This window comes from Toxoplasma gondii, chromosome XI, assembly GCF_000006565.2.
Source record: "Toxoplasma gondii ME49 chromosome XI, whole genome shotgun sequence".
Lineage (NCBI taxonomy): Eukaryota > Apicomplexa > Conoidasida > Eucoccidiorida > Sarcocystidae > Toxoplasma > Toxoplasma gondii.
This window is the reverse complement of record NC_031479.1, coordinates 3733942-3758065: the sequence shown is the minus strand read 5'-3', so window position 1 is coordinate 3758065 and position 24124 is coordinate 3733942. Positions and strand designations below refer to the sequence as shown.

Genomic DNA, 24124 nt, shown 5'->3' with positions numbered 1-24124 from the left:
GAGAAGCGCGTGAAAGGGAAGGCTAGCAGAGCAGCTGGGAAATGTATAGGATCCCCAGAACGCGAGGTTCTCCAGGAAATCTCTCGACCGCGGAACTGCGGCCGATTTTTTTGAATTTCTTTCGTGCGTGGACAATTCTTGTTCCGCGTTCAGCGCCCTCTGCAGAAACACCAGGCAGGACCTCGTTTCCCAATCCGCTTTTCTCAAGCTTGGTTGTCTCTCGAGCAGCGGAGTGCGACGAGCGCTCTGCTAACTTCGGTACGTCTCCACGGCAGCTGATCGCGAGAGGCGATCCGTTTCCCCCAATCTTTTTCGGGGTTCCAGAATCCTCTGCTCAACCGGAAAAACGATTCCGTCTGTCCGACTTTAGAGGGGAAGCTGCCGCAGCCCCGCCTCGCCGCGCCCGGACGACGTCAACACGAGCACCGCTCGAAGGCTGTAGACTCTCGTCAAAACGGGGAGAGAAGGGTCAAGAAGAAAAGCTGCATGGTTTTTTTCGCTTTCTCCCGCCGTCTATGGAAATACACCAAGTGGTTGTCCGAATGCTCACACCTACGCGACGCTCGGGATGGGATGCGGCCGCAGTTGAGAACTTTACGATGGAACAGCCGCGCCCAGAGCAAACAGTGCGGAACTTTTTCAGAAGTTCGTTTCTATTTTGAGTTACATGGCGTAGCGAGCCTGCTTCCCCTCATCGCTCTCAACATCTGTTACGCGCTAATTCCCCGCTGTTTTCAAGTCCTCTTTGTCCCCTTCTTCCTCTTTCGCTGTGCTGAATTCCTCTCTTCTCTCGCTGTTCGGTTCCTTCATGAGCGTCGTTGTCTTCTTCCTCGGCAACCCCCTCTCATCGTTTCTCCGTCGGCTTGACTGCATGTTCCTGACTTATTCCGACCTTGTCCTTGCATGCATCCGTCCAGCAAGACCCTGTGTGTGAAGAGGCGCCAGCACTCGAACGAGTTCTCTTCCTTCTTCTGCGCTTCTCTGTCCTTTCATTCGTCTGGCCTGCTGCCCACCGCGCGCCCCGTCGATGTGCGAAAGGCGCCAGCGTGTCTCCCGTTGTGAGGCGTCACTGTTTCCTTTCAAGCAGGGAGGACAAGCCGCGAACGGGCGATTGACGCAGAAAGGGAAACAGAAGAAATGCAGGAATCTGCGTCTTCCCCTCGGGCTCGCCTGCCCACGTCTCCCGACAAAGAGGAAGGCGAAGGAGGAGAAGATAACGAACAGCGGGAGGGAGAACAGAGAGAGACAGGGAGAGAAGAGGAGAGAGACACAGAAGAGCGAGACAGAGAAGAGTCGCAGGCAGGAGAAGGAAAGCAGTGGGGGACATCGGCGAACGTGGAAGCAGATGAGAGAGCAGAGGAGGAAATTAGCTCGATCGAAAGGAGATGCGGAGGCAGTGCGAGGGTCCAGCCAGGTGACAGAGGAGAGCACGAACCGACAGAACTCGTGAATCGCAGGGCTCTGCCGAGAGATGCACCGAAGAGGAAGGCGAAGGGGAAGAAGAGCATCTGGGGGGAAATAAGAGCCTACGGAAGCGTTGAGATCCACCGCGAGAGCTACACACCTGAGGAGGGGGCTGTGCTCGCAGGCTTGCAGTCTCGAGAGGGAGAAGAAGAAATGCAGTACGGACCGCTGAGGCGGGCAGGCTCTTGTCCCGACCTCGACAGTGCTTCTCGTGTGTCTCGTTTCGGTGAGTCGACAGAAGATGAGTCTTCAAGTGAGGAGGAAGAGCAAGGACGCAGAGGCGCCGGACAGCTGAAGAAGGAGTGCATGCAGGCCCAACCGCGGAGACAGGCGTTCGGACTATCGGGCCAGGAGAGGCGAGGGCGGAGTCGGAGGAGAACAGGTGACGCACGAGACGAAGGACTCACTTCGAGGGAAGAAGAAGGCGCCGAGACAAGCGGGTCTGCTTCCAGTACAGATCAAGAAGCAGCAGAAGCTGGCGAAAAAGAAGACGGAGGAGAAAACGGAGAAGAAGAGGAGGAAGGAGAGCAGATCTGGGATTTGTGGGGAGGCGAGGGTCCTTCAGAAGAAGACCTCCATCTTTTGGAGCTTCTCGTTGGAAAAGGAGTTCAGGAGTCGAGGAGCGAGAAGAGCGAGAAGAGAAGCAAGTCTGAAGAGAAGGCGGGAGAAGGAGAGTCTCTGGGAGGGTTGAGACAGGGAAACGCGACAGACGGAGAAGACGAGCACCGCAAGTCGCCTTCTTCCTCAAAGCCCCTCGCTGCGTCCTCAGAAACTGTTTCGGACGAACTGGACCACCTTCTCCTTCGTGCCGCTGCTGGAGATATTCAAGATGAAGTTTTTGCTATCAAAAAGAAGACCCTCGTGCTTTCTTTCGGTAGGGCTCCTCCGTAATCTTACCTTTTTCTCTGGATGCCTTTCTCGTTTTCTTCTCCGTCGCTGTTCTGCTCTGTCGACTTCTCGACTCTTCTTCTCTGTCTTTGCGTCGATCGGTTTTGTCGTCGATCGTTCGCCATCTCATCCCACTCCTCCGTCTCGATATCACGGCGTCGGCCGCGTTCTCTCCCCTCTCTTGTCTCCGACTGTCTCTCTAATGTGCGGTCATGGGTCTCTCAGTCGATGGGCACCCTTCTGCTTTCTGTTGTCCGTCGAGCTGCCTCGCCGTCGGTGGTTGTCTCCTCTCTCGGGTCTGTCCCTGTCCGGCGACCCATGTGCGGCAGCTCCGTTTCCTTTCCTTCCTGTCGACTTCTCTCCTACAGCCGGAGCATCCTTCTCCACTCATATACCTATCCCTCTAAGGTCACATCAAATTCCGGAAGCTTCTCTCTTCCATTTTCTGTCCTCCATTTCGGTCCCTCTCTCCATCCCTGTATCTATTTGTCCCTTCGTTTTCACAGAATAAACATATATATATGCATATATATAAATATATATATGTTTATGGGTATTTATATTCAAATCGGATTATATACTATACATAGAGAGGTCCTTTATGCTGGATATGTGTGTTGTTGTAGGAAAGAACAGTTACGGGCAACTGGGGTTTCCTTTGAAGCATCACTCGGCGCCGGTAGTTGTGGAGCTGCCCACTCTTCGGGCTCAGCAGCTGCTGTCAGCTTCTGCTTCCTCGAGTTCGTCTCCTCGTTCTCCCTTTTCTCCTTCGTGTGGGGCTTCTCTGCAAGCGCTGGAGAAACCTGCAACTGTCTCTCGAGTATTTTGCGGCCGCTTCCACTCCGCTGCCCTCACGGAGGGAGGCAGCGTCTTGTTGTGGGGTCACAATGCCTCAGGCCAGCTCGGCCGAGGAGGCTTTGCAGACGACGAAGAAGAAGATAGTTCTCTGGCTGCGGAGAGTTGTAAGGGTGTGTCGGGGAGACCGGAGAGAAGGGCAAGGTTTGAAGTGGCGCCTCAGCACTCGAGGCGAACGCCGAGGAGACACAACGGCCGGAAAGAAGAGAGACAGGAAGAAGCTTCCGGCGTCCGTGGGACGGACTCGACCACTGCAGAGGGATCTCCCCTCAACGATGCTTTCGCTTTCTCTGTGTCCTCGACATGGTCGGCAGCCGGGTCGTCTGCTGCTCCGTCCGCCTCCTCTGCTCTCTCCTCACCTGCAACTCGGTCGCCTTCCTCCAAAGCAGGCTTGACAGCGCCAGGGGAGACCGGACTTTGCGGCCGAGGCGAGGCCTCAGGGAGGACCGCGACAGGCGGCGGAGATCTCCTCCTCGTTCCCTCGGAACCGTGTGGCACTTCGACGCTGGTTCCTGTCCAGAATGGCTCCTCAGAGACCGTTCTACGAGGCCGAGCAACTAGCGAAGACGAAGGAGCACAGACGAGGGAAGAAGAGAACGAAAAGAGGGGAGAACAGGAAGAAGAGCACAGAAGAGGAGAGAAGGGAGAGAACGGACGAGAAAACAAGGAAGATAGAAAAGAAGAGAAGGAAGAGAAAAAAGATGAAGAGGAAGAGAAAAAAGATGAAGAGGAAGAGAAAAAAGATGAGAAGGAAGAGGGCAGACGAGAAGACAAGGACCAGGAAAGAGGGGAAGAGAGCAAAGAGGAAGTAGGAGAACGGGAAGGAGAGGAAAGAGGAGAAGAGAAGAAAGGCGGAAGAAGAGAGAAGGATGAAGTTGAAGAAGGTGCTGTGAACCTCTCTAGAGCGCCTGCTCCGAAGGCAGCTGTCAAGGACTTCACCGCGTTGGAAACTCTGACAGTCCCGTGGCAAGAGAAACATAAGAAGAAAGACACTTCAGAAAACGTCTTGGATATCGAGGGAGAGGCGCCTAACTCGGTACATCCCGGTCTCGCGGAACTCGAGAATTCTTCTGTGGGAGAGAAGACAAATGAGTCATCGAGTGTTGCGTTTGAAGAAAATCCGAGTATCAACGAGGCGGCAGGTTCATATCCTTCTTCTCGCTATCGTCGCTCTTCCTCATGTCCACCTGCCGGGCTGGCAGACGCGCTTCTTGGGTTCAATCAAAACTCGGCCTTCCCTCCTTCGCCTTCTGTCGCCTCTCCCCTCGCTTCTTCTCTGTCGTCTTCTTCATCACCGTCTTCCTCGTCTTCTTCTCCTTCTTCATCTTCTTTTCCGTCTTCTTCTGCTTCGTCTTCTTCCGTCCAGACGAGTTCCGAGAGTTACCGAACTCCCTGGTACAAGCGTCTGTTTGGGATGCGCAAGGAATCTTCGTCGCGTGTCTCTGGAGAGAGGGGAGAAAAGGAGAACAGCAGAGAGAATAGAGGAGAGGCTTCTTCGCAGTCGAGAGCGGAGTCCGCTGCACGCTCGTCTGCTGGCGCGCGGCCGTCCCCGGATCGTGGCTTTCGTCAGGTCTTTGATTTTTTCACAAGACGAGGAATGGGAAGAGACGTTTCCGAACGACGAAGCTCATCGAGTCCTCTCTCCTCGCGGCGAGTCTGGGAGGGTGGACCTGCGACCCCACAAACTCTCGCCAGTCGAGCCGCGAAAGCCGATCAGAGGCTCCAAGCGAAACGCCGAAGACCTGCATCGCCAGAGGAAGCTTTTGGCTGGAAGCCTGTGCTGTTACGCGAATTCGGGACGGTCTACCGCGTCAGCGACGTCGCTCTGGGAGGTGAGGACGCAACACAGATGGCGGACAGATGGCCTTCATCAGTGTGTGGCGATTCGCATTTCTTCCGGGTGAAAGCTGCCGCAGATCTTCTGAATGATCGTCGAACTGTTTGCATGTGTGTGCTGGTGAACTTGAGCTGAACTGGAGAAGGGATCTTGGTTCCACGTTGCCGGGGGCTTCGGTGTGAAAAGCGTTCAGGTCCACAGCCTCAACGGGGTGCCTAAGACAGGAGAAAAGGATTCCATTCAACGTTTTACGACACTCAAAGGGTGGCTCATACCAGTATTCGGGTCCAGGCGAAGTTGAGGGATTAGCGTACTCTCTGGTACTTCAGAGTGGCAGAAAAAAGACTACTCCAGTGTTCGTTTTCTTTGCTCGTATGAGTTGAAGTTTCTCCTTTTTCTCACCACTCCCATAAGGCCAAGATGTGTGAGGAAGAGATCTGCAGATCTACAGAGTGTCCGCTGAACGACGCAAACCCAAGCGAGCCTCGGTTCGGTAAATACGAGAGAACAAAGCCACAGACCGCATTCTGCTGCTACCGTGGAACTTGGTCTTTCTGCTGCTTTTTCTCGCAGGGGAGCATAGCATGTTTCTTTGTCAGGATGGATCTCTGTGGCTTTGCGGCAGCAACCAGGACGGCCAGCTGGGTCTTCTAGCGAAGGAGACGCGGCAGCCGATATCATGCTGCGGCAAGCCTCGACGCATGCCTCTTGGGGACTCTTTCATGTGGCCGGAGTACCGAAAAATCGCTTCCCCAGTCGCGTTTATCGCAGCCGGATACAAGTACGAAAAAGGACGTTTCTTTCGAGGTTCCAAGCGAGCTGGAGAGCCGGCATTCAGCGGAAGCGTTTGCATCCCCATTTTCTGTAGCTGCGTGTCAACTTCGAAACGAAGAAGACTCCTCGACGACGCACAAGAGGGTTCAACTAGCGCGTTTTTGCAGCCTGTATTCCCTGTTGAGCGTCCCGTTTTCGAGTGCAGTGTTAGATGTTCAAAGGTTCTCAAACCTGTGGCCTATGAGTATGAGATCTGTTTGTGTGAAACGCACGATTTAGAGACAAAGCAGTGCTCCGGAGACGCTTCTGGGCGTGAAGTCCGTTCTCGACTTTGGCAGTCGCGACATCACTCTAGTCGACCCTACGCTGTCGCGGGTGTCTTTTCTCATCCCAGCTCGAGTCTTCGCTTCTTGCGCACATCCGCTCTGCTTCATGTTGGCTCGACTGCTCTTCGTTTCTGTCGGTCCTCGCCCTGGCTTTCCTCGGTCGGCTCCTTCCGCCATTCATTGACTGTGTTTACCACGGGGAATTAGAACGTGAGTCGTAGAAAGGAAATGAGAATGGCACATCAGAGGCGTCTTCTTTCTCGTGGTAGTTCAGAGATCCGACGAGACAGTGTCAAGCGAGAAACCTGTTCACTGTGTATCAGGCACTCCGCATTGATTGATGCCAAGGATCGCCTGTGGATGTGGGGAAACAACCAGGTAAGAAGAGCGAGACGAAAATTACTGTGACGATTCTTCATAGCTTTCCTTGCGTTGTCGCCTGTGTACACACGGGGTTGAAGAAGACCAGAAAGAGAGTCGTCTCAGTCGCCCTCTGTCTGTTTCTTTCAGGTTTGTCTCGCGCCTGCGCTTTTCGTGGCTTAAACCACAGGGTGCCGTCTTCTTGCTGCTTTTCGGTTTCGACATTGTGTCTGCGTCTCTCTCAGAGGCCTTTCTCGTCTCTGTCCTCGAGATTCTCCCCTGCCTCCACTGTTTGTCCCTTTTCTTCTTTCGACTCGGTGAGTTTGTCTCTCCTGGCCATGGGTGTTTATAAAGAACGTGCTAAAGTTTTTTGAGAATACTGCTGTAAGCTCCGTTTCGGCTTTGCCTCGCCAGGGTCTTTTCCGTGTGAATTCTCTTCTTTCGATTTCCTCAGTTCGGACAATGCGGGATGGACCCTGGAGCTGGAGCCTGCGTGGCGATGCTCCCCTGGCGCGTCCGGTTCCCCCAAAAAGGAATCGCCGTCGTTCAAGTGAGAGGCTGGAAAACCGAGCAGCGCTCTCTGTCGAAGTGGATGAGAGCAAATGTTTGCGCGCGCAAAACGCGTGCGTGTTTGCACTAGAGAAACAGACGGATAAAGACAAATGGGGAGATGGCTCCAGATTCGACCAGGGGGTGTGTGAACGTATGTGGACAGAAAACTCAGGTCGACAGATCAGCAGCTGGAACACATGCAAAGCAATAAGTTAGACGGAGTGCTACATACGTATGGCTGCACATACCTACATATATATATATATATATGTATATGTTGTAGGTGCATGGATGGAAAGATTTCAAGGTAGAGAGATATTGAGAGGTTGACAGATAACGCATCCAAGCTGATACGCTAGACAGATTGATCTGTGAATGTTCACATAAGTTGGTTCGTGCGTATATGTGGATAGGAAGATTTATAGGCAGACAGAGATCTAGGCAGTGGCATACCCGATTTCTGTGTGTAGGTCCGAGCGTGCACAGAAGGACGCGCGTAGATTCTTTCTTGTTTCTCGTCTGTTTTGGATTTCTCGAAAAAGAAGTTTTACTGTTACTGAGTTTCGCGCATGCACCAGGTTCTGTGTTGGCGTCGCTATTTTTCAGATTGCCCTCGGCAAGTATCACAGTTTATGTCTGACGGAGGACGGACAAGTTTTTGTGTGGGGCAGAGGCCGCTTCGGTGTGTTGGGCATGGGGGCGCCGAAACATGCGACGAACGTAAGGAGTAAAACCAGCGTTTCGTTCACAGAAAACACCCGGGCAGCCCGTTTCTCCATCCTTCCCCCCGTGCACACTGTCGGTACAGTCAAATGCAAACATCTCCTTATACGTATTATGCAAATGCATATTGTGTATATCATTTTTCTACATATCCATAATATATACGTGTACAGCTTTTTGTGTATTTACAAAGATACATAGGTTCTGTTTGTGTGCATATACATGTATGCATCTCATATGCATATATTGCATGGGGTGTAGGTTTCTATGGAATCTTGAGCGCATCAAGAAACGTCCACTGGATCGGAAAAGGTGTGGAGTTCGAAACGTTCAACGCACCTTCGGCAAGCTGCATGCAGGCATGTTTTTCATGTCTCTCTTTTCAGCGCAGTTGGTTTTTTTCGCGAAGGCGGTCTGTAGAGCCTCTGTTCATCTGCACACCCCAGCCTCTTCGGGCTCTGTGCAGCGTGCATGTGACGCGAATTGCGTCGGGGGACTCTCACTGCGCGGCTGTGGGCGTCGCGCGTCTCCCTCGAACTGCGTACACAGAAGTAGCGCTTCTGCAGTTGCGCGAGCAAGGCGCTGCATATCGAGACTACGTTCTGGAGGAAATGAAGAAGAGGTCGGCGCAGTACACCTCTTCCACGCTGGGACCGTTGCCAGGAGGTCGGGCGCTTTTCGGCGTGTCTCCTGCCGCCTGCCGCCCGGAGGCCCGGCGATCCCTTCCATTTCGCTCGCGGCCCGTTGACGGCTTCTTCTTCTCGCCTGCGACGAGACAGTCGGTCCCCGTGCGTGACGCAGGGCGACGGGTGGCGAGGGATCGCCTGACGGCGCGCCTTTCGCTCCGCGGGCCAGGAGACAGGGCGGGTCTGGGCCAACTGGCCCCCAGGGGCCGCCTCGGGCCCTCGCGTGCGAGCTGGGGTCAGAGACGGTCGCTTCTCATGCTGATGAGTCCCGCGCAAAGGTACCGGGCGAGACTCTTCCACGAAACCAAACGCGACAGCTGGAGCAGACACGCAAGAGCAGAAACCGATGGTAAGCAACTGAAAAGGCTTGAGAAGGGTGAGGCCGTGAGAGGAGAAAAAAAGCTGCTCCAAGGCGATTTGGCAAGAAATACAGTAGAGAGACATGTGCTGGTGTGCAGTTGTATTTGCATCTTCACAGGAAGATATCGGGATCCAGGGGAAAACATAATATATATACATATATATATATATATATGTTGGGTGAAGGTGTTTGCGGATAGTGGCAGAGACACGGTGGGAGTTTTTGAGGGCTTTAGACGCACGCATCCATGAGGAGACACACCGAGGGGAAAAGGTAGGTGAACTGCCTGTGACGCCTCTCGTCCTGAGGGTCAAGTGACAGATCTTCTATGGACAAAGCAGAGAGACAAGAGGGAGAAGACAAGATACAGGATGAGTGAAAGGCCTTATCTGAAGACATAAAAGTCGGCTGAGTGACATGTAGATCAAAACGTTGATCCTCGTGTCAGCGAGCTCGTGTCTCCGGTGCTCGTGATGTCTAAGGGGCATCCCGCGCATTTCATTGTCTGGTATGTTTGCGCCTGACACTGGAGATCCTGGATCTGCCTTTAAAATCCAGGAAACGGATCACAACTTTACGCAGATTCTGAACGCGAAATGTAGCTCGATTACCGTTTACAGCAATCATAACTTGGTTGCCTATATCTCTGCGTGTGTGCAAATATAACTATACATATATAATCCATCGTGTCTTCTCCAGTGCGGCGAAGGCAGTGTCTTCGCGCAGACCGGACAGGTTATTTTGAGTCCGGGCCGGCTGTGTGTCTTTACTTTTTTCAATTTCTGCAGATGAACTGCGTCTCTCGGATTTGGAACGACGACGACGCTGGGGATTTCCAGAAGGCGTCGGCGAGCCCTACGGGACGGAGCGCGGCAGTGCCGCCCACCGAGGCGGGGACCAACTTTTTTTGTGGGGCAAAGGTTCAGAAGGAGAACTAGGGTGCAACACATTGAGGAACCAATACACGCCTGTCGAGGTAACAAGACAGGGGAACTTGTTCATGCGTTTCAACGCAGAACTTTGGATTTACACGTGGTCCTCGGACTTTGTCAGAGAGGGGAAGAAAAAAGTCAAGAGACCCCCACAGATGTATGCCGATCATTTGCCTGTTCTACACTTGGTTTAAGGCAGTGTTTTCTCTCGTGTTCCTTACCTTATTCGTGTCCCGTTTTGGGGGGGCGCTCTAGCTTCCTTTTCCGCAGAACACCAGGCTAGCCGGAGTCGCTTCCTCGGTTTACGGTTTTGCGTCCGTCAGCCGGTCACGGAGGTTGGCGTCTCGCCATCTTTGAGGTCTTCGGTTTCTGTCTTGGGTTGTCTTTCTACCTGCAGCTTCCCTTCGTTCTGTCCTCCTCGAAGCCGTGTTACATTCAAGTGCACGAGGTGGCTCTCGGCGGGGACTTCACACTCGCAGTCGCAGCCTCATATTCGACATCCTTCACGATCCACGACCCTGTTCCTTCCCCGAGTCCGCGACAGGGTGCAGCAGCCACGCGTACACTTCTCGACATCTACCGTGGAAAGCCATCCGCCTCTTTTTCCGCCCCGTTCTCTGCTGCTCCGGCGCGGCCCCTGCATGCAGAGAGACAGTCGTTCGTCTCCTGGAGTACAGACATGGAGTCGAGGGCGGCGTCTCCCAAAAGCTCTGCCTCCAACGGGTCGCTCCGCAACAGCGAGTCGTGTGCCGCGGGGAACGCGCTGTGCGTGTTGCCTCCGCGCGAAGACGCAGCAAGCCAGCTAGCTGGCGAAGGTCACTCTCTCGATCGGGGGGACAGGACATGCGCCGACAGGTGGGAGACCATTTCTGAAGGCGTCGGGAGCGAAGGAGAAGATAAAGAGGAAAGGGAGAGAGGTGAGGGCAAAACCGAAAGGGAAGAAAGGAAAGCAGCGGCCTTGTATATGGTTGGTAGGAAGTATGCTGGCTCCCAGACCCCAGAGGCCACCCCACAGACCCATGAACACAGTGACCTCTCGCTAGGAGAAACCTCGAAGCGGTGTGCTCTCGGACCTGGCGAGTCCGAGCCAGATGTGGAAGGGAAAGAAGCCGGAGGGGAGACAAAAAGGGAGGGAGAGAGGACTGGCCAAACAGGAGTCGCGAGGAGAAAGGAAGACTCTCTGCAGGGAGTCAGTAGAAGAGAAGGGTCGACAGCAGAAGAAAGAAGTCCGGGGGAAGACGAGGGAGGGAACGCGGAGAGGAAAGACTCTCCAATTGTTGAGGCCCACCGTCTGAGAGAAGAGACATCCGAGACTCTCTGCCCTGGCGAAGCACGGGACATCGACCCGAGTCGATCGGAACCGAGACGGCAACAGGAGTCTGTCTTTGGGGATTCGGGCAGTGAAGGAGGCGCCAGTTCGAGGGGGAGAAGCAATGCAATTCCCGAAGCAGTTGTTCCGCACTCTGAGGACGCTCTTCTCAAACATGCAGTCCATTCTCTCCCTGTTCTCTCTGTGGCGCCTCCGCCTAACGAAGACGCTCTTCCCTCGTCTGTCCTCGAGCTGCGCCCCAGCAACCGGACGGAACCCCGTGACAGCTGTCTTTCCTCTTGCTCGCTGTCGCTGGCGTCCATTTCCTCAAAGTCTGTTTCCTCGTCCCCTCACCTCACGCCCGGGTCTCCCGCCACCTCTGACAGGGGCTCTGTTACTCATATCGTCCCCAGCTTTGTTGGGCGACCCTCCGTTCCTTTCTTTTGCGCCTCGTCCTTCGGCGACCCGCTCCCGGATCGCCTATTCTTCAGTCCCGCCCGCACTGCAGCGAGTCGCTCTGGTCTCCAGAGGCTCTTTGGGCCTTTCACAGACTCTTCGCGGTCGAGCACGTGGTCTCGCGGGTCGATTGTCTCCTCTGCCGGCTGCGCCAGCGGGCGCGAGGCGCTCCTCTCGGCTCTCGCGTGTGCCACGGATCCCCTCATGCCTCTGCAGCTCTACGTCTGGGGCTCAAATCGAGGCAACCAGCTGCCCCTGGAACCGGAAGAGCCACAGCCGACTTTCCTGGTTCCCCACAGAGTGAATCTACTGTCTCTCGTGGATGCAACAGTCATCGCGCGCCGCGCCCCGTCCATCTGTCTCTTTCCGGCCGAACGAGGTCCTTGCGACGCCCGGCGAAAGGCCCCCCGGGTCGCCTCCAGGGCCTTCGGCGCCGGGGGCCTGCGGGCCGCGGCGAGACGTGTGGGGTCTTCCGACAGGGGGGGGCTCGAGGAGACTGGCGGAGACACCGCTGAATCCCGAGGAGAAGCGGCTGTCGAGGTGGGAGGCCTCCAGAGGACAGAGGCGCAGAGGGGTCAGGAGGCGATGGCTTGGACCGCGCAAAACGAGACTCTGGAGAAGTCGGAGGGAGCATCTCAGGCGGGCTCGGTGGGGAGTTCGCTGGGGGGTGAGGGAAAGGGACACGGACAGAGGGGACAGAGCAGCGCCTCGAAGGACAGAAACTGTCTCCGGGAAGAGGAAACGGCCGAGGGAACTCGGGCGAAAGCAAGTTCGAGTGCAGGGGAAGAAGAAAGACCCGTCAGGCGACGGGGCGAACGGGGGCAAGGTGAGACTCCGCCGGGGTACGAAGGTGAACAGTCGGAGCAGAAGCCCAGAAGAGAGCGAGATTCGTCAAGCGTCAAAGGGACGAGAAGGCGGCAATGGCCAGAAACGTTTACAGAACCGGAGGACGAAGAAAGTGCGAGGAGCAACGGGCAGACGGGCTGCCCGGGGCCGGTGGAACGAGCAGACCATAGCGGGAGAGAAGAAGAGGCAACTGATCAGACGAAGAAGGAAAGAGAGACGAGTCAGACGAACGTCGTGCCGCAGGCGTGTGACAGGTTGAAGCGTTTAGACGCTCGCCCGAGTGATTCGAGTTCCGGCGACGAGAAGGCGTCGGGAGAGAAGCCGGCATCGGCTTCCTCGAAAGAGGGAAGGGAAGCAAGTGTCTTGGCGCCGCCTCTTGTCATCATCCCTCCATCTTCGTCACCTTCGTCGCTCGAACAGGAACTGAAGCAGTCGGTTCCTCGGGCCGGAGCTCAGCAAGCCCTTTTGAGTATTCTGAGTTCCCTCGATTCGCCGCGTCGCTCTGTGGGGGAGAAGAGTGCTGCCGAGAGCGAGAAGACGGATGCCGACAGTCTCTGTCGGTATTCAAGGCCCCGCCACGAGACATGTACGCCCCAGCTTGTCGCCGACGACTCCATGGGTTCCGAAGGCTGCTCGCGCGTGGAACAGAGAGACAAAGCCATCAAACTCCGAAAGGCGGCGTCGGCTGCGCTCTCTCTGAAGCTCTCTGAAGCTCGCAGAAACTGTCGAGGAAGTGGGACGCCCGACCTCTTGTGGGCGTTTCCGAGTTTGGCGAGACATGGACGCGCCGGGGGAGACGCGAGAGCTGGAGGCGAAGCGAAGAGCATGTCTCGTCGAAGGAAAGTCTACTTCGCTCGCGGCGGGGTGTGGAGGGCGATCTGTTCTGTCAAAGTCAAAAGTGTGGCTGCGGGTCAGGAACACTCGTTGCTCGTCGTCGAGGTCGAGTATCTCGAAGCACACAAGACGAACGGAGCCGATGCCAATCGCTCTCCCCCCCCGCCGATGCCTACACTCAATCCGTCGGCGTACAGAAAGTTTGACGCGTAGTAAAAAGCGAATGCATTCCGTTTTAGATAGGGGAAAGTGCACCTAGGCCGTGGACACTTCCACAAGTGTCTAATGGTAAACAGGACCAGTTCTGGAGCGAACCAACAAGGCACTCTTTAGGGAGCGTGGCAGCTCTCTGGCTCTTTTATTTCCATGCACGGAGTCACAACTGAGGTATATCATTGCTGCCCTGGTCGAGGTGGCCAACAGTCAGGGGTGAAGCGGCAAGTGACTCTGTGGATGAGATGGTTTCGGCGCGATGGGAAAAAGACACAGAGCACACACGGCTTCTAGCAGGTTTCTGGACTCCTTTTGAACGGGTCTCTTCTTCGGCCTTCGAGCTCGTTTGTGTATGCAATAAAGTTTTTGGAGCGTTTCTGCACGATGCGGCGAATTCGGTGTTCAACGCCAGGACCGCACGCCATGTTGAAAGGGTAGACGAGTCTTCGTGCCGTGTATGCTGCCTCCACAGTTTGGGGTTATTTTGCAGAGACATCGAGGCTGCGTGAACATCCGTCTTTGAGGCTGCTTCTGGGTCGAACTGGTTTGACAGTTTGCAAAGTAATTCTTTCTCGGTACGAAAATGAACTGTCACGGGACACACTTAGCTATTTGCTTTCACGATGGTCAGCAGTTCCATCCGCAGTCTATGGCGTTCTTTTCCTCCTCGAACTATAGGAGGAGCGAGGGACTCTTGAAAAGCAAATAGCCGTCCAGTCTTTGAAGAAATTTTGACATTGTTCGTGCCTATCCGAAAACATTCTCCATCATGCATAAACGGGGATAGAACTCTGAGTTTTGTTTCTGCCCGAAACCTGTGCCTGGGAAAATCAAAGTCGAAGCAATCTCGAGCATCAGGCAAGTGAAATTCCTTTAGGTGGATTGCTTTAGTTTCAGTAACAGGTGCGCACGCCACAAATGTGTCGTTCTGCCCTGATTCCCTTTTCGTATCTTCTGCATGCTGTCGATAAGTACGGGCAGGTCGTTTCAGTTGACAAGACAACAGGAAACAAAAGATTTTCCGGGTATACACGTTGGTCACTTGCTTCAGTCTACATTCTTTCAAGTGTAACTGTCTATTAGCTCAATCAGTGAAAGAAGTCTCTGTTCGATTCACTCACACGAAGACAAAAACTGAATGGTGAACTAAACAAATTGCACGAGTCCGATCTGTGGTTGTTCGCTTTTCTGCGGACGACCACACAAGCAGCGATGGCTGAGAGCAGTATTGACTGTGTCACGTATCGCGATTTGTGACTTTGAATGACCCCCTTTTTCTCCAGCATCTGCAACATGGAATCGATGCAAGAACAGCGTCGCTTTCTCCAAGTCGCATGCGTATCTAAATGCTATCTTGGTGTGAAGCAACAAGGCACCGAATCAAAACGCAGTTTCAGCTGTTCGCTCACATGGTATTTGGTGGCGTTCTCCTAGACTGACGTCTGAAATAAAACGGAAAGTACAAAACGATTTCCTAACAGCGACTGCTGTTTTGTGTATACGCACATCAGCTGCATTCTTTTCCGGCGCACTCTTCTAGTTCCAGTACTACCTTTTTCTTTCAACAGCCTGGCACAACGGTGAAAAAGATAATGCGCACGGTTATCGGTTTTTTCACGAGCATGCTGAGCGTAGGGAAAAGCATTTGGAGAGCGGTAAGCTCCGAGTGTGTTTGTAGAAGGCGCAGACAGTGCAGTCCCGTGACGCATGTTATGTGACAGAATGTGATACTCTGTGTAGCATGTGTTCAACAGTACAGTCAAACTTGCGTTGCGGTGAAACCGCAGGTTTTCCGCGACAGTGGATTTCCGGTTTGTCCGAGGTGTCCGAAAACGGACACAGAAGTTTCAGTGAATGTCTTACACAACGCGTCTTCGCCGAATTGTACATTGTGTTCAGGTCCTCAGAGCCGCTGTCTAACCGGATGTACCAGGTGAATCTCGCGGAACGAAACAGGCTATGCTGGTCTATCCGACAGTTTTTTTCGGTCGCCGAGAGGATATTCTCTTGCATCACGAGACACACCGTTCATGTTTTTGTTGATTGGTGCTTCTCTCCTCTCCATTTGTGCAGTAGCTTATAGTCTGACTGAATAGGGTCCGTGTCATGTGAACATTCTGGCATGCGATGGTGTATGCAAAAGGTCGCGTCGGGTCGTCCGTCTGTGGTGTTCGATTCTAGGGGAGCGCTTCTCCGGTTGGTTTTTGTTCTTCAGTCGCACCGCGTCTCCCCTTCAGAAGGAAACCCGACAAAAACGTGTCTGTCGTCGCGTCCTTTATTCTGAAAGAGAACTTGGTATACTCTCCTGCCTCCGCTCTCGCTGCGAGTGTCTCGCGTGTGCGTGTTTGCGGGTAGAAAGTCATCTCGCCTGTGGGGCAACACGTAGAGTGGTGAGCTCCTTTTTGTGAGGACCGCGAACTTTGAATTTCTTTGGCGATCATTTTGGCTCTGGCGCACCGTCTCGTTGCAGCCTTCTGCCGGAAAACGAAGAGGGTGGAAAATCCACTTTCCCCGAAACCACGCACCGCAAACAGCCGACCGGGGCATATTCTGTCTAATGATGATTGTAGACAGGTGCTTTCTATACCTGAATTGGGAGAAGCAAATTTTGAAACGGTGCAAAAATAGTATTTCCATACTCTTAGTTTCTCATCTTTGCCGAGAAAAAAGATTTCCACGCTTGGTGCGATCTTCTGTCGCTGTTTCTCGATAGCGGGCAGCTTCTTTCCCGTCCAGGTAGAATGTCACTCTGCTACGCAGATCCGATCCTGAACTCAAGTACTTGACTCCGTGTTGATTAGAAAAAAAAAGTCTCGACAGCCTGTGACACTGGAAAGCACAAGTAGCCGTGAATGTTTTTACATGTCTGAACATAACAGCTCTCGAAGAACAGTCGCAAAAACGATAACGAGTAGATTGTTTTGTAATGACGGACGACATCCTGCGGTGGTGTCTGCCTTGGACTGGAGCAAATCAGATTCGGGATCTCCAGAGGTTCGCATCAAAGATCAGTTCAGTAAAAAGGCGGAGCTCCCTTGTGTGTTGCTCGTCCTCTTCATATTTGTGTAAAGGTGCTTTCCCTACAGACATACCTTTTCCACATGCCGCCCGGTGAAACTCTGCTAGTCTTTAGATGGAAATTGCAGAGGATGTTATGCGCTGTCCCTTTTTGCGCCTAGCAGGCTTCCTTGCTGAAAACTGCCCTCGAGTTCAGAAGGACAGCTTTTTTAGAGGTCGCTACTTTTCACCAGAGGATTGAGTTTACGTATAAAGATCTACTGGCCAGCCCGAGATACACCGTGTTTCGTCCATCTAGAGTTTTTTACAAAGAGGACGTTTCTTCATCTCAAGGGAATCTCTTTTCTCATCCCATGGACGTGTGGCCCTATCTGCATATACCTATTAGAGCAAAGACGTGTCTCTGGAATTGCGCACGCAAACTTTTTCCAACCTGTCGGTCTCTTCGATCTCCTCTGAAAACTCTCAAAAACCTTGCCACTGGAGTAAAGCCGTGCGCATCCCTTCTTTGTATGCACTGACATATGCCCTCTAACGTTTGTTTCTCACGTGTGTCACCGTCCGTTTCGGTTTCTCAAGATCTCCACGGAGCCAAAACGCATTTTGTCCATACAGCCTCCATCAGGTGACAGCCGTGCTGCCTCGTTCCTGCGAACCTTTCATGAACCTGGCAAGGAGCAGGGGAGAACGTCCCCCGCTGTTGCATTCCGTCTTTAGAGAAAGTTGTTGAAAAGAAGACAGCGAGAAAAAGAGCGAGTTGCAGATCCCTAGCAAACATGGATTCGTTAGTTCCGTTCTCGCCTCCTCAGCTTCTTTCGCTCGGGAGGCAGAAAGAACGGGGCAACAGAAATCGCTTTCCGGTAGTATTTGACCGAGCCTCAACCCCCAGTGCCGACCCCACGCGTCGTAGGACGTGTTTGGGCTTTGTCGCTGAATACGAGAGACAGGCGTCTCTTTCAGTCGGGCCGGAGGAAACGGAGACAGAGGCGGCAACGTTCAGATCCAGAGGAGACACCCGTCGCCTCTCGACGCCTCGTCTCCCCCCGGGACTGGTGCGCCTCCTGGAGAGTCTCAGAGCTCTTGAGGGGACGCAAGGCAGGCGGAGGCAGCAAGTCAACGAGGCTGAGAGAAACTGGAGAGAGGCAGCGACATGTAGGGAAGCGAGTTCCGAGAAACAGTTGGCACAGAGGGAAGAGGAGAACGCAGGGAACCGAGGAAAGGCCGGGATCACGAGGTGTGTCGCGAGGGAGGTCGAACCCAGACTCGGGGGGCAGATGGAACCATTAACAGAACGAAACGGGGTGAAGATGGAGGAGGCCGAAACGAGCAAAAGGAACAACGCTTCCAGGACTGAAGACACGAAAAGTGCAAAGAGGAACATAGACGAAAGAGGCGCCCAGAAGAGTCAACACACTGGGCATCACTGCAGCTCTGTCGGGACTCTACCTGATTCTCAAAGGCGCGCTGTCTGTTGTCTGCAGCCACCTGAACGTCTCTTTGTCTCTCCATCGGAGACTGGGGAGAGAAGTAACCTAGCCAAGACGGCCATAACTCGCTGCCGGAACTCGTGTGCTTCTTCTGTGACCGGCACTCTCCCTGTGTCCTCTTCTTCAGTTCATCCATCTTCATTTTCCACCCATCCCCTTCTGCGGTGTCCGCCCGGCAGTTTTTCGTCTTCTCTCCCTTTCTCTGCTCTCCCTTCCACGGATGCTTGTTCAGCCTCTTTACCGTCAGTCGTCTCTGCTTCTCTTCCACATGCCGGCACTTCGTTGTCCTCGTCTGCCGAACGGGCCGGCGCCCCCTCTGCACGGCCGCCACTCGTTCTGCCTTCCGCTCTTGCGGCTTCCTCCGCTTTCTGTTCTTCCTCGCCGTCCTGTGAAAAACGCGTTGCATGCACTGCGTTGCCTTCGAATTCTTCTGTCCCTCTGCGAGCCTCACAGGACGAGAGCGATGAGAGAGAGCAGAGCGCAGGCCTCACAGCATTTATTACCGCTCAAAAGGGTGTTCGTCAAACGTTAGCTCGCTGCCAGTGTCCAGCCGATAAGTTGCCCTGCTCTAGTCGAAGGAGCAGTCTCGTTTGCTCCGAAGAAACAAACGGTTTTCTGCCCATAAAAGGCCAACGGTCGTCGCCCGCTCGCCCTGAGGCCACTGCTGGCAAGACAGCTTCTGTCCACTTGTGTACTTCTCTCCCTTCTGCCTCCAGTTTTGATCAGATTTGCAGGGGCACCCGAAGAGAGTGTCCAGGAGAAGGAGACTGCCGTCTTGTCTCCACGCTTTGTGCCTCCCACCCGTCTGTTTCGTCGGTCCCTCAGCGAGATGGACTTCTGCCGCAGTTCCCCCAGCAGTTCGGATGTGCATCGAAGCCCTGGGGTGAAGAGGAGGAATCCGTGAAGAAGCCACTAGAACACAAGGGCAAACAAGGCGACGAAGAAACCGAAAAAGCAACAAATCTCGCCTGTCTGTCGTCATGTGTATCGGTGTCACCGAGCACAGGTTCTTCTCATTTTCTCAGCCGGTTGTCTGGGTCTCTCCCGTCTCGTTCGACGACTGCAGGTTCTCCGTGTCCTTCTTCCCTCTCTTCCTCTTCATCTGCGTCTCCTTCTCCTTCTTTCCCTTCGTCTCGCGCTTCTTCATGTTCCGCACCGTCTTGTTCTTTGTCCTCATCCTCAGCTCCGTTATTGTCTTCGTCGTCTTCCTATTTTTCCTTCCCTCTCTCGGCGTCTGCAAACGACCCGCCTCTAGCGCAAGCGGACAAGGAGAGTGCCCAGGAGAGACGATCTGCCATGAGGTCTACGACCTGCGCCCACCTGCCTTCTAGTCTCCAGTCGCAAGTCGTGGCGACGAAGGGAGAAGGAAAGAAAGCAAGGAAAGCAAATGAAGACGCAGCCGAACAAACAGAGGAAGCGAGTGTCTCTTGGGGTACGAAAAGGAAGGAGCAGGGTCTGAACGAAGGGCGGCAGGACTTTCCGCGCCATGCATCGTCGGAAGAAAAGGCCAAAGCAGCCGACGTAAATTGTTCTTCCGCGAGAAGAAGAGAAACGGAATGTAGCCTTGCAACTCTCTCTTTTGACTCTTCTCCCGCTTCTTCGTGTGTCTTCTCGTCTTTCCTGCATGGTCACAAATGTGATGAGCCCGCACCACCAAAAAACAGCAGCGGCCGCCAGATACCTCCTGTGCCGTCTGAAGGAGCACTGTCGGACCAGCGAAGAAGAAAACCGATTTCTCCGTCGTCGGAGAAGACGTTAGGTCGATGGGGTGAGTCTAATGCCACGAATGCTTCGGATCTGAGGACAAACTCGGCCTCACTGGCAGCCGTTGAGCCTGCTTCTCCTGTCCTTTTCTTCGACCCTTGTTCACTCTGGTCTCCCAGCCGAGAAAACAAAGCATCTCTGCATCTTGGATCTCCCTCTCCTGTCTCAGACGAGGTGTGCGAAGCCTGCAGAGAGACCGAGTTTCTCTCTCGGCTCTCGCCTTCTGTCCCTGCTTCTCCATCTGCTCTCGCTGGGTCAGCGAGGCCATGCGAACGCGGGAGAGGAGAGCGGCTGCGATTGGAGGATTCCTCGTCAGCTAGCCAGGTCTTCTCCATGGGGACGCACTTGTCTTTTGCTTGCCTACCTGAGAGCACAGAGAGACCCACACTTGTTGCGTCTCAAACCAGCGAAAAGTCTCTTTTTCCGCTTTCTCCCGCGCCTCTTCTGCTGGAAGCCGAGGGCGCGAGGACGGCCAGCGACGAGGAAGAAGCGGTGGGGACCAACGACAAGGAACGGAGTCCGTGCGAGAGCCAAAGAGGTGGTGCTCCACGGTGCACTCTCGAAGAACTTGTGGGGGAAGCAGACAGAGGCAGGGAAGACGAAAGAGGAAGACCAGGAACGCAGTCGGATGTTCAATTATCCCGAGTGACTCGTGACTGGCACCGGAGTCTCCAAGCACTTCGTATTCTGCAGCCTGAACTGCGAGCCCTAAGGGAAGTGAGTTCCGGGAGAGAAGCCGAACACTTGGTTTCTGCAACGAGGGGGGACCTCGGGGAAACAGGAGAGGGAAACGAAGGCAAAGAGTGCAGAAAAGGTCGCGGGCCGTCTTCTTGCGGCATGCAAGCACCTGCTTCTGCATCTCTCCGGCGACCCTCCCTTTTGGAGAAGAGGAAAAGCGGCAGGACGTCAGGCGAGGCCGCCGAGGCAGTTATAAAAACGCGTCACTTACAGACGTCCAGGCACGCGTCACAGGATGAAGATGGGGAGCACAGAAGAAAGGACGGAAGACAGGCGCAGGAGTCCGCTCTGGAGCGAAGCTGCCCGGGGGAAAAGAGACCAGCCACACGGCGAGAAGACGCGAGGCGAAGCGGCCATTTGTTCGGCATAGGACTGCTTCTGGGGAATCTCGTAGGGAAGCGCCAACGTGCAGCATTCGACTGGTGAGTTTCTTCGTCAACTTCTGCTCCATCTCCACGGCTCGAAGAAAGCGAAAGGAAGTACCCTGAGACTCGACGTGGATGCATACCTGAACACCTGCCGTTTTTCTATTCAAAAGCCCTGCACAACTGCACTGTTGGCAACCCACTTGCTTCGTTGGCGCTCCTTTTAGCCCCGTACAAGAGGCCAGTGCACACACCAGTCCGGTAAGGCATGCCGCGACAAAGGACGCGCTGGTGAACGAAGACTGTGAAGCTTTTTCTAGATGTGGTACATCCACCGAACCGAAAGCCCCATTTATTTGCGTGAGTCGATGTCTCAGTGTCTTCACAAAACACGCGTGGAAGGGAATCTTGATTTGAGCTCTTCGAGATCAAGCGGAGCATGTGTGAAAATCCGAAACAGGTGAAAGGAGTCTTCCACGGGGGGGCGGAATAGAGGAAGGACGCATGTGGAGGGATACACTTCACTGAGGCCGTCTGTTCACAGCAACTGTCACTTTACACTGCGCCACTCGAAGAGTCGAGCCGTATGATCTTCACCTTGTCTCAGCGATGCTCTCTCCTCCTCCCGCCCTCTTTGAGCGCCGAACTTGCATGCGCTAGGCATCTGGCTGCGTCTGCACTTGTCCTGTATCTCCGCCAAAATGTGCAACGCCTGTGGAGAGTAGTAGACTTCCGACAGTCGTTTGCTGCCTCGAGTCTGCATGGTCGCCTTGGTCGAGCAGACGTTGTGTCCTCCTTTGTGTTTCACCGTTCAGCTTCAAGTCTTGTGGATCTGCGGGAAGAAGGAGACCAGCTGGGCGCGCGTGGAGCCTCGACAAACAGAGTGGAAGAATGACTCATAGCGGCAGGGCTCCTAGGCTGCGCCTCGACCTCGAGCGAGAAAGCTCGAGCCTGCAGCTGGCCTCTGGAGGAGAACGGGGGCGGCGAGCGACAGCGAGGAGAAAAACGCAGTTGACGAGGAAAGACGAGTGCGTCGGTGGGAGAGGGGAAACGCAGTCTGAACAGGAACTGTCTTGCTCGGAGCGATTGAAAAGGGCAGAAGAAGAAGGCGACAGGAGACAAGCCCTACGGTGTCCTGCAGTCGCAAGACAGCGCAGCCGGAAGACGAGAGTGTTGAATCGGAGGGACGAGGAAAAAGAGTGGAGAGGAGAGCAAGACGACGAACGCGATTCAGACAGAGAGGCGCGGACAAAGTCAGTCCGTCATGCCACGAGGGAGCAGGAAGGAAACCGAATGCAGGTGGGATCGCTGCCTCACCTCATGTTCCTGGTGGAGCACTCTGGCACTCCAAGGATCCGCGGGACTAGCCGAGAAACCGGACAAGGTGGCAACCCTCCAGAGTGTCGGAGACAAGCGCGGACAGAAGAGGGAGAAGACGACAGAGAGGAAGAAGCTGAGGACCGCAAGAAGGCGAAGGGAGAGCTGAGGGAGCGAGAGGAGGAAGAAGGGAGGAGACAGCAAAAGGAATTGAAGGCAGAGGAAGAGAGACAACGCAGGGCTGCTCTCATAGCCGAGCTCGGTCGAAGGCAATCTCTCCTGGTGGAGAGACAAAAGAAAATGATACTTCGCGTGGAGGAACTGGAGAACGAAATTCGAGTGAGGCGGCAGACGGAAAAAGGCCTCTACCGAGATCTGGAAAGGTACGTTGGAAAAAGATGAGATGTCACGCGGGGGTTAACAGGCTGTAACGATTTCACTCCTTCACTTGCATGCTTTCTGCGTCTTATTCTTCTTCTGCGGTCTTCTGCTTCAGACACAAGAACGCGGAAGAAGCTCTGACGAATGCGCTAGCCGCAGCCAACGTAAGCATCTCGAGTTTTCTCTCTGGAGTCTTCTCCCGTGCTCTGAGAGTTTCACGAGTGCACAGCAGGGAAGAAAGGAAAGCACTTTTGAGGGGAGAAGACTCAGAGCAAAAACAAGTGGAGGTGAAGACAGAGAGACGGTCGAGCAACGAAGATCGAGAAAGACGCGCGAACGAGGAAGTGGAGAGGAAACAACGCAGCATGCGTATGGTAGCCCACAGAAGCGAAGAGCAAGTGAAAAGGCGACAGAAGCAGATCCTAGTGAAGTGTCAAGGTGGAGACTGAGAGACGCTTCTTCGGGGGGGAATTGGATGCAACGCAGACGCTCGTTCTGCGCAAAAGTCATTCCCGTTATCTTTTTCGTTTTTCCAGAGACGCAAGCGAGGTGGGTGTGCGTCCTGGTGAGCGCAGGATACGCTCTGCAACGTGGATGAACAGATGAAATGTGGAGGTGTATCCGTGTGAACGATGTCTTTCATCCGCAAGAAATGCTCGGAGCCTCGTGCTGCTGTGTTCCAGAATATGAGCACAAAACGAGAGAAGCGATTCCAGGATAACGCTCGAAATTGCGTCCCAAGAAAAGTACGCATGCCTCTTTTTTGTGAAGACTGCGAGAGGTCCCTCCCTCCTCAGCAGGTTGTGTTTGAGTCGACCTTTGTTTTTCTGTTTCGTTCTGGACGGGGTGTGATCCTTCTCTCTCTCCAGTGTCCACTCTCGCGCAGTTATGTTTCTCTTCATTTCTCAGTTTCTCTGTTCGTTCTGCATTCAGAAAGCGGCAGAAGAACAGCGCAGAGAGACGGAGACAGCCCGCCAGGAGGTCGCAGAGTTGAAGACGAAACTTGAAGTGTACGCTCACAGGCTTCCCTGGAGTTCGAAGCTCTAAAACGATTCACACTCTTGCCATGGCGAGTGCCTTGCAGCCTCTAAGAAGTTTGCTTCCTTTCTGCGCTCCTCACTTTCAAAGTCAGATGCATGCGATCGGAAAAGATTTGCGTGTCTGCGGCTCAATGACTTTCCATTCTTCTTCTCGTTCTCTTTTCAGAGTTGCTCTCCCTCGGTCAAACCGCCTCAGCGTGGGCAGCTTCTTCTCTCCTTAATCTCTTCTTCCTTTCTCCTTTCGTGGCTCTGGGTGTCTGTCATCTCTTCTCTGTCGATAACCACAGAAAACAGAAAGCCTTATGTGGCGAATCGACACAGACGGCAGAGCTTTGCAAGAGAGGCAGAACTAACAGCGAACTCGTGAAACGAACTCCAAAACCGTGGAAGCTGAAAATCGTTGCTGCTTCGATGTGTGTCTCTCGAAATCGCATGCACTCTGTTCAGATGCGAAATGGACTTGGAAGAGAGAACCAAGGAGAAAAGAAATGTGGAGGCAAAGCAGCTTGTGGCACACCCGGTGAGAGAGCGAAGCTCATGGAGAAATCGTTTCGTCTCCTATTTTGCCGTGAAAAGAGCGAAAGTTACCGCATTCTGA

The 24124-nt window shown here is 54.0% G+C and overlaps 2 protein-coding genes across 2 annotated transcripts; both read left to right on the top strand.

Moving 5' to 3' along the window:
• The first annotated feature begins 60 nt into the window (after positions 1-60).
• Positions 61-15687, top strand: TGME49_313860 (regulator of chromosome condensation (RCC1) repeat-containing protein). Its single transcript, XM_002364555.2, has 9 exons — positions 61-2338; positions 2979-5039; positions 5618-5825; positions 6468-6522; positions 6959-7054; positions 7663-7776; positions 8166-8814; positions 9615-9802; positions 10156-15687. Exons 1-9 carry the CDS (start codon positions 1138-1140, stop codon positions 13414-13416), a joined length of 7833 nt encoding a protein of 2610 aa, XP_002364596.1. The 5' UTR covers positions 61-1137; the 3' UTR covers positions 13417-15687.
• Positions 15258-24124, top strand: TGME49_313852 (hypothetical protein; the record flags this gene model as incomplete). The annotated part of the gene is made up of 5 exons (XM_018782797.1): positions 15258-20845; positions 21604-22488; positions 22602-22650; positions 23420-23496; positions 23974-24124. Exons 1-5 carry the CDS (start codon positions 17211-17213, stop codon positions 24122-24124), a joined length of 4797 nt encoding a protein of 1598 aa, XP_018635396.1. The 5' UTR covers positions 15258-17210.